Genomic DNA, 12,129 nt, shown 5'->3' on the forward strand with positions numbered 1-12,129 from the left:
CTCTTACTTACTCTTGTGTAATATTGTCCTCTGGGTTTGATTTGGCTTTTATTTGCTTCTTCGTCTTCTCTCCCAAGGATTGTATTTTTGGCAGCTTGCACAAAAACTTTTGACACCTTGTGCAATCTGCCGTGCACAACTCTATTGTTTCTGTCTGTGTCTAGTTCCCCTGTTTTGCTTTTTTTTTAAAGCACTTTGTCAACTTATGCTTGTAAATGTACTTTACATATGTATATAACATATATATTTATTTATCGCATTTATAATGTGATACTTTGTAAGAATAAGAATTATTCTTATGAACACCTTCAAATGTGGTCTTTCTTTCTCTGTTCTGCAGGATTAAACATGCCAACATCGTGTCTCTGGAGGACATATTTGAGAGTAAATCACACCTCTACCTTGTCATGGAGCTGTGAGTACACACACACACACACACACACACACACACACACACACACACACACACACACACTCACACACAGGCGTGTGTGAAGCTTTTTGTGGTTCATCTCTGTGTGATGTTAGTGTGTTTCATCTCCCACGCGCTGCGTGTCACATCGCATGCCATTAATTGCACACTGTGACACACCAGCATGTGTAAGAAGTGAACACACACGCACACTGTCACATACAAACACTGTACTGTTTCCACTCATGAACACCAGTGGGGGAGTTTGCCCTCACACCTGCAGCCTGTCAGACTCCCACCTAACTCACCTCCTGAAATGTCAGCGAGAGAGAGAATCAGAGAAGGAACAGATCAGGATCAGCAGCTACTTTAACCGAGAGGTTAATGAAAATATGAGCCATTTATGCATCGATGAAATCATTACCTGAAAAATCAAAACAGTGGGAAGTGTGCGGGAAATAATTTTTCCTTGATCTCAGCGAGATCTCTGAAAAAACCCGGTCCGGTTACGTAAACACCGGTTCTCCGGAACAGCAGATCGTCCTGCTCCGGGCACTAGTCCGGGCACATCCGGTTGCGTACATTGAACCGCAGAAGAAGAATAACGTCCGTTGTGGATGTGTTTCACGAGCGACAGTGTCTTCTGACTCTGGGTCTGACTCCGGAGCAAAGTCATAAAAGGGACTGCGGCGGGGAGTCGTGAAGAAGCTATTTTTAAACATTGTTAAAACTATGTTTTGATAATGAGTAGAAGTGCATCCACCGTTCCAGAGGGGGGAGCTGTGCTTCTGAGAGCGGGTGTGCTGAATATACTGGCCAATCACAAGACTCTGTCTTCTGGGTGAGAGAGTTGAGTCTCAAATCCCGCGGCTGGGAAACACCGTCAGAAAAGAGGATTCGTATCGGCTATCGGCTCCTTTACAGCAACTAGGAGGTTTTTGACCATAAAAACAAGTTAATGTATGTAAGTAGACCTCCATAACTAACATATATGTGCAACAGGACCACTCTAAGTGACCTTTAAATTGTCTTGTTATCAATATAATATAATATATTGAATTAGGTACTCATCTGATCATGAGTAAAATAAGTCAAACTTGTGCGCTGAGTGGAACCAGTGGGCTAATACACTCTCGCCTAAACAAATTAAATAATAATAATAAAGAAATGTACATGTGATGCGAAATCATAATAGATTATATAAAGCAGGAAGCTGCAGCACAAAACATTAGGGATGAAAATCAATTTGATGTCCTATCAGACAGAGAAGGAAGTCACAGTTACTTATGAGGCACCCACAAAAACGGACAATAAGGAAACAGACAACTAAAAACAAAAGTTCCACATGTCTGTCAGGTATTAGTCAAGACATTGACAGAGTCAGAACCTTATTTCTGAGGAACTGGTTGAGAAGATTTGAATTGTGGTTATGGTTAAGGTTAGTGTCAGTGCGGAAGAATAACTGTGTCTTATTGTGAAGGTTCAAAGAAACACGCCCCAGTTTGCTGATGTCTGCTGCGCAGACTGAAGTCTCCATCTAGTGGCTTCACAGTTGTATATCGAGCACTCATGATCCGTCCATGATTGTGTGCCCTGTGTCCAATCATCTCTATCTGATAAACACACATCAGAATCCACATGTAAGTTTACTGTGGCTTAAACAAAGCAGAAGGGACTTTCATAGACTCGGTCAGGACAGTGAAACATATCAGTGTGGGGCCGTCAATCACAGAGGCAGGAAAACAAACAGAGTACAAGGAAATAACCAACAAAGTTAAATGGGATTGGGAAACTTTTCCACATCTAAATCCAAGGTAACAAAGTTGGTCTGTCTTTGGTCAGAAAGTCCGTCTTTGACCAGTGTGAACTTCCACATAAACAAAGAATCCTCTGCAGTGTCAGTGTCAGTGTGATATGTTATTATCAGCGAGACAACACACAGTTTAAATCTAATCAGTTCGACAACCAGTTTAGGAAAGTGATTGTTCAAATTAATTCTGGATCAATAGTCTCAGCTCTCTATCTGAATACACTTTTGGCAGTTAGTTGCAGCTAGGGCTGAACAATGAATCGAATTGAAAATCGCTGTAGGCTGCACTGCGATTTTTAAATCGCAGGAGGCGCAATACTTGCAAAAGCGTGTGTCCAAAATATAATTTTAAGTTAATTGCTGTCTCGATCTATACATGTCTTATTCTACACACTGAAGAGAACATCTTTGTTTCTCACAGATCTGCACACATATCACACAGTCATCATTTAAAGGTGCCATATGTAATAATGTGGCCAGTGGTTGCTCGTCAGCTGAGACTCTACTGACTGCAATGATTTGTAGATGGCGGTAGGTGGCGCCACATGCCAAAAAAAATAAACATGATTTGCAGTCTGCAAAATATTTTTTAATGCAATATTTTGGCTGTACTGTTGTTGTTGGTGAGTTCAGTTTGTTATATGAACATTATTCCTGAGTCTCTGTGACATATTAGGATGAGGATTTTACGGCCAGTTGCTTTAGATCTTTTACATAATGCACCTTTAAAATATGTTTTTTCAAAAGAAAATAAGAATAATGATGTAAAAATAACCATTCCCTCAGATATCGCCAACCAAAATCGCAATTGTGATTCCTGTCAATTAGATACTTATTAAAAATTATTGAATAGTTAATCCTCACACTTGTCTTTCTTCCTCATCACATGAAAACATCCTCACATGGTCTGTGTGTGTGTGTGTGTGTGTGTGTGTGTGTGTGTGTGTGTGTGTGTGTGTGTGTGTGTGTGTGTGTGTGTGTGTGTGTGTGTGTGTGTGTGTGTGTGTGTGTGTGTGTGTGTGTGTGTGTGCGCGTGCGCGTGCGCGTGCGCGTTTGTGTGCGTGTGCGTGTGCGTGTGTGTGTGTGTAGGGTATCTGGTGGCGAACTCTTCGACCGCATCATAGAGAAGGGCTTCTACACAGAGAAAGACGCCAGTAAGCTCATTCAGCAGATTCTAGACGCTGTCAAATATCTCCACGACATGGGCATCGTACACCGTGACCTCAAGGTCAGTCAAGAGTTGCAGATTCCTGCTTGTGTCGGGAACTCATGTGTTCATCAGTAACCCTTACGTCACAACCCTGCACCCCCCCCCCCCCCCCAAAAAAAAGAAACAAACGATCAGTAATTTTCCATGACTCAGTGTCTTTGCTGAGAAGTAAACACATGTGGGATGTTTTCTTTTTTTCACTGTAGCCAGAGAATCTTCTGTACTACAGCATGGACGAAGACTCCAAAATCATGATCAGTGACTTTGGTCTGTCTAAGATTGAGGGCTCTGGTAGCGTGATGTCGACAGCCTGTGGAACACCTGGATATGTTGGTAAATAAATCAACACAATCCATTAGATTAGATTAGATCAGATAGGCACATTCACTGTCCATTGTTAAAAACTTCTTAAAAACTATCTTAAAACCCATTTTTATTCTTTGACTTTTGACCCAATATGAAACGTTTTTTCTGTCTTTTAGGTAGTATGTTTCTAAATTTTATTTATTTTATTAAGCACTTTCTTTCAGCTGTCGTTGTTTTAAAAGTGCTTTGTAAATGAAGTTGGATTAGATTAGATTCCTTTATTGTCATTTGGAACAATACCCATCAGCAAAAGCTCAGTTTAAAATATAAGATAAATACAATAACTACAGCAATAAACAATACTATATAACAATAACAATTTAAAGGTTATTAAGGTATTAAATATCAATGACTGGCACAGAGAGGTAATTATATTATGTACATGATAAAGTGAGAACCACATATTATTTCCGTGAGATGAATATTGCACATTTATAGCAGTTTGTATGTAGCATTATATTATTAAATAATAATAAGTAAATGATGTGTTTTAAATGGCAGGAAAAGAATAGTGCACACAACAGGAATCTAAGTTTTGTAAACATTCTGTGTATACAATGTGTACCTAATAAAGTGGCCAGTGAGTGCACATTACTTACTCTGGCTGATGATTTTCAAAATAAAATCACAATTTGCAAAGGATGCAGTTAACAATATAAGGTTAACACTTATTCATCCCAGGGTTTGTATGTTATCTACTTATTTATGTCAGACATGGTTTACGGAAAGGATCGATCATATTCTTATTAATTTTATTTTATGTATTATTTTATTGAACACAGCTACAGCTTTTGATCATTTTTCTTTTATTATAATGAACACATCTGATGCAGAAGGATCTGCTTTGCTTTAACAGAGTCAGTTGTTATCTTTGAGTTGTTATAGCTGACTGACTTTTACTTTAACTGTTTATTAATTAGTTCATACATTTTTGCATTTTTGCACTTTCAATGACTAAATGCTGCTTTTGAGCAGTGCTGCAAACACAGTTTTACTGTAGTTTTAGATATCTCAATTGTGTTTTAAATCTTTAACCGGGTGAAAATTTAATCGTGACAAAATGACATCACAAATCAAACTGCAGGACAATCACAGCTGGATATTTTCCTCCAAGTCGTGACTACAGGTCTTTTGTCTTTTTTCTTTCAGCCCCTGAAGTGTTGGCTCAGAAACCCTACAGCAAAGCTGTGGACTGCTGGTCTATTGGTGTCATATCTTATATTCTGTGAGTAACACACACATCTTAAATAGTTTCAATAACCAAATCAATCACGATAAATGTCTCCAGATGTTGTCACCAAACACCGAGGAGGAAATCTCCTACATCTCCAGCGTCTGCGTGGAAACATGACACTTTTCCTCTCCTGTGTTCCTCAGTTTGTGCGGTTACCCTCCTTTCTATGACGAGAGCGACGCCAAACTGTTTGAGCAGATCCTGAAGGCAGAATATGAGTTTGACTCTCCGTACTGGGACGACATCTCTGACTCAGGTATCCATTTCTCTCTTCTGTCGTCTTCTGCTGACCCGAAACAGACTTGGAAGTGCAGGTGTTACAAAAGTGCATGGACTCAGTTTTATCTAAATATACTGAATTAATCTGCATTCATTGTTAATAAAGTGTAAGAAGTCTTTGAAAGGTCTCCACTGGGTGACTTTGTAGATAGAGAAAATTTGTAATATTTACATAAATTACTTCAAAATGCTGTTAAGCTCACCAACATACAGTCTTAGGGATTTATTTTGTAACTGTGCAGTCATCCCGGGACTTATAATGATTTATAATGACAATATTAGCTATAAACAAATGATTTGGGTTATTTTTTTAGCGAAACATTAGCTCCTGTATCCATAAGATTTCTGTTCAAGAATAAAGTAAAACTTAGAAAATCACTTTTTTTCCCCCACTTATCATCATCTGTGTCCTCTGTTTATGTGAGGTTTCAGAAAATGTGGGGAAGAAAAGATTGTGGACAGGAGGCACCACTCTTCACTTTCAGAATTTTAAAAATATACATTTATGAAAAAGCATATATTATACAATTATTTCAATAATATTGTGAATGACAATTATTTTTCATAATGCTCCGCGTTTACTGCCGACTGCAAAACAACCTTTCCCTTAAGGGACAACTGAACGTCACTATATTTAAGTGGATTTACTTTGTAAACTGGTAAAATAATTGTGCAGTTTTTTTCCGCAGATGACTTCATGACTTTTATAATCTTTGTTTTTCATCACAGCGAAAGACTTTATCGTCCACCTGATGGCGAAAGACCCCAATCTACGTTACACGTGTGATCAGGCTCTGCAGCATCCGTGGTACTGTCCTGTACTCCTCTGTCATAGTGCACACCTTTTCTACTTAAAACCATCAGACTCACACTTTAAGGGATTCTAGAAACCTCATAAAGGGATACTTCAGGTTTTCCAGTGTGGTCAAATGGGTTTTTGAAACATTATCAACACTGTTTTATTGCTGTTTCTGTGAACCAGCTTCAGACCTGAACATTCGCTCTCTTAGAGAAGAAGATGGCTGTTGGCAGGGACAGAAGGGAAAACAGCTGCTAAGAAAATCTTCACCACTATATCTCGCCTTTTAAGTTTGGAAGCTGAAGTTTGTTAAGGACTTAGGGCCAATTCCAATTCCTATCTTAACCCTCAATCTTTACCCTCAAGCTCAACCCTTAATCTTAACTGGCCCTCAAAACCAAGTGTTGAGGGTTATTTTGTCACTTAGAAATAGGACACCCCTTAAATGCAGGTACGTCTTCAGACTGTGGGGGGCAGAATAACGCGAAAGCTGCGTCCAGTCTGTCAACTCCAAAAAAGAAGAAGAAGAACACATTTACGGGGGTCGTACCTATGTTCCCCGGGTCCTATGTTCCTTGATCGGGGAGCATCGGAACTTTTTTTTAAAAAAAGGGCCCTATGTTCCTCACTTTGTGGAAGCCTGGATGTGGAGCTCCAGGGTAAAGGGTTAGGGTTAGGGTTAGGGTAAGGGTAAGGGTAAGGGTTAGTGTAAGGGTTAGGGTCCTATGTTCCCTGGGTCCTTTTGGGTGAACAGCGGGTTAGGGTTAGGGGTTAGGGTTAGGGTTAGTATGGTTTGTATGGACACATACAAAGCGGGGAACATTGGACCCGGGGAATAAAGATTTGGTCGCCATTGACGTCAGGATTATTTATTACGATTTGTCAGTCAAGTTATTAGGTTGTCAGTTAGTTATAATATGATACTCATACAAATACCACAACCACGGACATATTCAGCTGACAGTTACCACACACCACGGCTTATTGAAAAGTAAACCATAGCAAACAATCGCTTGTCCGCACCGACCGGCTGTTGACAAAAGATCGTAAAATAAAAATAAATGTTATGCAACAATGACGTCAGTAATCCATAATATGGGCCTAAACTAAGATAATACAATGGTTTTCATCATTTTTATATCTCTATTAACAAAGAAAATACTTCATTTGTATCGTACACTCGCTTCGCTGCTTTCGACGCCATCTTTCTTATGTGAAAACATGCAATGCATTATGGGTAGCCCTTGCTCCTAAGGGTGGTCTTGGAAAATCTCAATATTGATACAGCTCTTATCCCTTCACCCTCAACTTAATTTTTCTGAGAATCGGGACAGCACTTGCACTAGAGGGAGAGCATTTTTGAGATTGAGCGTTAAGATTGAGGGTTAAGCAAGGAATTGGAATTCACTCTTACTCTTCCAGACTGAAGTCCATAGAGTAAATCTGTGTTTTTAGCTCCTGGGAACGCAGTAAGTGCTGTTCTACTGCTCACTTATTTGTTAAGTTTGTCACTGAGATAAATCTGATTTCAGAATACGAAACACTGAAGTCACAAGATAACACATTTTAAATTAACAAATGCAGAAGGAATGGATTAAAAACTCCTCTGTTTTATGATGTAAAATGGCTGACTTTCTCTGTGGACTTTGGTTTAATCAAATGAATTTGATGTGTCAGTATCTTACAACTCCACTTCAGAAAGGTTATGTATCACTTTCAGGGTCATATTATTTTGTCTCGTCAACAGAAAAAAACCCTAAAGTTTGAATATCATCATCTTTTATAAAAAACCTGAGCCATCCCTTTAATGACGTGGTTTACTGTCGTGTCATACTCGTCTTGTCTAGTCTGTGCTGACGTTGACACATGTTTTTAATGTTTGATGTTTTTTTCCAGGATTGCTGGAGACACGGCTCTGGACAAGAACATCCACGAGTCTGTCTGTGCTCAGATCAAAAAGAACTTTGCTAAAAGCAAATGGAAGGTCAGTTATACAAAGAAGTCTGTTTCCTATATATTCTGCTTTGTTCAAATATACGCTCACCGGCCGCCTTATTAGGAACAAAGGACACCAAAGAAAGTGTCTGGTGTGGTTTGCTGCTGCTGAAGCTGTAGTTATTTGAGTTATTGTTGCCTTTGTATAAATTCAAACCAGTCTTTCTCCTCTGACCTCTGGCATCAACAAGGTATTTAAACACTTGTTTAAAGTTGTGCGTGAAAATCCCAGTAGATCAGCAGTTTCTTGGCTGATTGGCTGATTTGATATTTGTATTTAGAAGCAGTTGAACAGTGTACCTAATAATGTGGCAGGTGAGTGGACATACACAGAATATATTTAAGCCACAGTTAAAAGTCTGGTTTTGGTCTGAACTTGAAGAGAAACTTGAAGCAAGTTTAATAGGGCTGTAACATATCGAAATCGTGATACTCAGAGCCACGAACCTGCGTCGCGATGTGAGAAGGCAGAATCGCGACACGCCCTTTCTAACTCACAGTTATTTTTCCAGTCAGCCACATGATATGAGCTGTTAGTGCTACCAAACTTATTTTTATTAGGGTGTCAAATGATCGCGTTAATTGTGATTAATTAATTACAGTCATCATTAACGTGTTATGTTTTTTAATCGTGTTAATCTCTTCTTTACTGATGTCCCCGCTACCGGGGCAGCGTCAGACGCAGCGACAAAAGTGTCATAAAACCATGTCTAACTTTAACAAACACAGACATGCTGCATACCCACAGAAAGGTCAAAAACTCAGCTAAAAGCTCATATAAACTAGAGCAACTAACGATTATTTTCATAATCGATTAATCTGTCGATTATTTTCTCGACTAATCGATGAATCGTTTGGTCCAAAAAATGTCAGAAAATGTTAAAAAACGTTGATCAGTGTTTGTCAAACCTGGAAATGACGATGTTCTTGAACGTCTTATTTTGTCCACAAACCAAAATGATTCAGTTTTAATGATTTCTTTGTTATGTGGAGCAAAGAAACCAAGAAAATATTCACATTTAAGAAGTTAAAACAATCAGAAATCTTGTTTTAATCATGAAAAAAAGCTGAGACTCTACTGACGGCAATGATTGGTAGATGGCGGTAGGTGGCGCCACATGCCAAAACATGATTTCAAAACATAAACATGATTTACAGTCTGCAAAATATTTTTTAATGCAATATTTTGGCTGTAGTGTTGTTGTTGGTGAGTTCAGTTTGATATATGAACATTATTCCTGAGTCTCTGTGACATATTAGGAGGATTTAATGGCCAGTTGCTTTAGATTTATTACATAATGCACCTTTAAAATGTGTTTTTTCAAATGAAAATAAGAATAATGATGTAAAAATATCCATTCCCTCGGATATCTCCAACCAAAATCGCAATTGTGATTCCTGTCAATTAGATATTTATTCAAATTCATTGAATAGTTAATCCTCACACTTGTCTTTCTCCCTCATCACATGAAAACATCCTCACAATGTTTGTGTGTGTGTGTGTGTGTGTGTGTGTGTTGGTGGGTTCAGTTTGTTATATGAACATTATTCCTGAGTCTCTGTGACCTCATAGGAGGATTTTATGGCCAGTTGCTTTAGATTTATTACATAATGCAACTGTAACATTTCTGCATCTTGACTATGAAAACATTTACCAAAAATCATAAAGATTTAACATTTTCTGGAGTTTGTCAACAAGCAACATTTTTTATTTGGAAAAGATGAAAACATGTATGATCTATGATGGATATTTAACGACAATCTACAGTAATTGATATTCACCGGTGTCTGTGGCCATTTTGTTTTTCTTTTCCTCTGCAGCAAGCGTTCAACGCCACAGCAGTGGTTCGTCACATGAGGCGTCTGCAGCTCGGCACCAGCCACGAGGGACCCAACCCCAACCTGCCCGATCCCTGCAGAGGTCACCTGCTGCTGCCAGTGGAAGACGCAGGTACCTGCTTCAACCAGTCAACCCAACTTTATTTGTACAGCACTTTTCTTACACATGTAACAAAGGGCTTCACATAAAAAAAACACATCAATAGTGACAGTCATCCTCCTTATTCTCCGTGTCAGGCTGAAACACAACAAACCTGATTTTCACTGTGTAAACAAACTTAGAGAAATAAATGTTGCTTGGTTAGTCATGTTAATGGTACCAAATATTTCCTCCCTCACTCTGATGTTTCTTCCTGGTTTTGCCTGGCAACAAACAACAGAGATGGTAAACCAGGTGACGGCATTAGAAGTCGTTTAAAGTAGAAACACAGATTTATATTGAGTGCTAGAAACTTTGACTCACTTTAGCTAAGAAAGAAGTCTTGTTCTTTATGATATTTTCATATTATTTTCACAAAGAAGGAAATCAAGCACAATTAAAACTATAAAAGATAACCAAGAATAACCTGAGAACTATTAAAACTAAATAACAAATAAATACAATTGGGATTGGTAGAAATGTAATAAACTTATATTAAATACTTTTAAAATTCAAGAAAAACAAAGAAATAGCTTAAGAAAAATGCTTTATCAGTATTTATTTGGGGATACAGTACACAAAATATGAGAAAGTATAAAAAATTGTGATTTAATAAGACAAGGCAGCTGAATTTGTACAGCACATTTCCTAGATATGGGCAACTTATGTACAGAATAAATTAAATTTATCATAAAAATATATAATATGATTTAAAATTATATATTGATAATGAACAATAATGCCTATAATAAACCCAAACATTTTTTTTGTTTCTTTTACATGACTTACATGAGTTGAAGTTGTGACAGCAACCAAAAACAATAAGAAAACAATGATGACTCAGCATTATCAACTAATCATGACACATGAAACGCTTGTTCTCTCGGAGTCACTGTGTCTTCTCTGTCACACAGAGTGTAAATATAGCCGAGTCACACAGCAGATAACATGACTCGTCTCTTCTCTCTGTGTCAGAGGCTTGTTGTGAGGGCGACTGCTCCCAGAACGTGGACGGCGGCGGCGCCGACTCTCTGACCAACTGCAGCTATCGCTGCCACCCAACCAGCAGGGTGTGACCACAGCAGCTGCTCCTCTCGCCCGTCCAATCGTTCCCAACGACTTTCCACTTTTAACCCCCTCCCCGCGGTGGAACCAGAGGCACCATCTGCCCCCCGTCATCTGGTCAGGAATACAGCGTCATTCCAACCTCTCGCCTGCAGGGGGAGCGAGTCTGTCCTGCCTGAGAAGGAGAGGAAAGAAACTGGGTTTCATTTTTGTTTTGTTTTGGTTTTTTTAAAGGAGGAGAAGGAGGGAGACTTGATGACAGTGATGATGATGATGAAGAGGTGATTTTTTTCAGACTGGGCTGTTGTGGGAGACGATACAAAGGAAGGGAAGATTTAAAACTGGTGTGTCAGGTGATTTCCTGCAGCAGGACAGAGCTCGTTGGACGTTCATGTTTTTCTTTTTCTTTTTATTGTTATATATTGTTAAATATTTTTTTTGCTTGTGTTGTCTTTTTAACCTCCTACCGTTAGACGTTTGGACAAACAGTAGCTGCATGATCAGGAGCTAATGCTTTATTTTATTTTTTATTTTTTTTACCTCATGCATGTATTCGCTGTCATTAAACTACGGATGGCTCCATATGACACCGATATCACAAGCAACCATTCAGTCCGATTGATTACTTTGGGACAAATGAGCTTTTAATAGAAAATAGTCCTGATGTGTTTACCACCTCGCTATTTTAAACAATATAATCCTCCAAATGTCTTGCAGTCATATTTACCTTGACAGATTATATGGGATTTCCTTTTTTTCTTTTTTCCGATATCAAATCCAGTGATATTTGCCAATATCGGCCCGATACTAAATATTGTATCAGTTCCTCCGGAGTTATAACATCAAACGAGTGAAGACTGCAGAGTTAATCCCGGGTTAAAGGAAGATAATTCAGGTTATTACATTCAAATTGTGTCATTTTACGGACAATCAGTGACCTGATAGTTTATGCCAGTGTTTCCCAAAGACTGGGTTGGGACC

At 38.7% G+C, this 12,129-nt stretch overlaps 1 protein-coding gene across 1 annotated transcript in view; it reads left to right on the forward strand.

Moving 5' to 3' along the window:
* The window catches only part of camk1b (calcium/calmodulin-dependent protein kinase Ib), a gene marked incomplete at its 3' end in the record, with an annotated part of 74,325 nt that extends 63,166 nt beyond the window's left edge, over positions 1–11,159 (forward strand). The window contains exons 4-12 of the mRNA XM_083892967.1: positions 341–415; positions 3,312–3,450; positions 3,639–3,765; positions 4,948–5,023; positions 5,176–5,288; positions 6,041–6,119; positions 8,007–8,094; positions 9,927–10,056; positions 11,059–11,159. Of these exons, the coding sequence (XP_083749093.1) occupies positions 341–415; positions 3,312–3,450; positions 3,639–3,765; positions 4,948–5,023; positions 5,176–5,288; positions 6,041–6,119; positions 8,007–8,094; positions 9,927–10,056; positions 11,059–11,159 (928 nt within the window). The remainder of the gene's footprint in view (positions 1–340; positions 416–3,311; positions 3,451–3,638; positions 3,766–4,947; positions 5,024–5,175; positions 5,289–6,040; positions 6,120–8,006; positions 8,095–9,926; positions 10,057–11,058) is intronic.
* Between the last annotated feature and the right edge of the window lie 970 nt (positions 11,160–12,129).

The sequence above is a fragment of the Microchirus variegatus genome, assembly GCF_963457635.1.
Source record: "Microchirus variegatus genome assembly, chromosome: 7".
NCBI lineage: Eukaryota > Metazoa > Chordata > Actinopteri > Pleuronectiformes > Soleidae > Microchirus > Microchirus variegatus.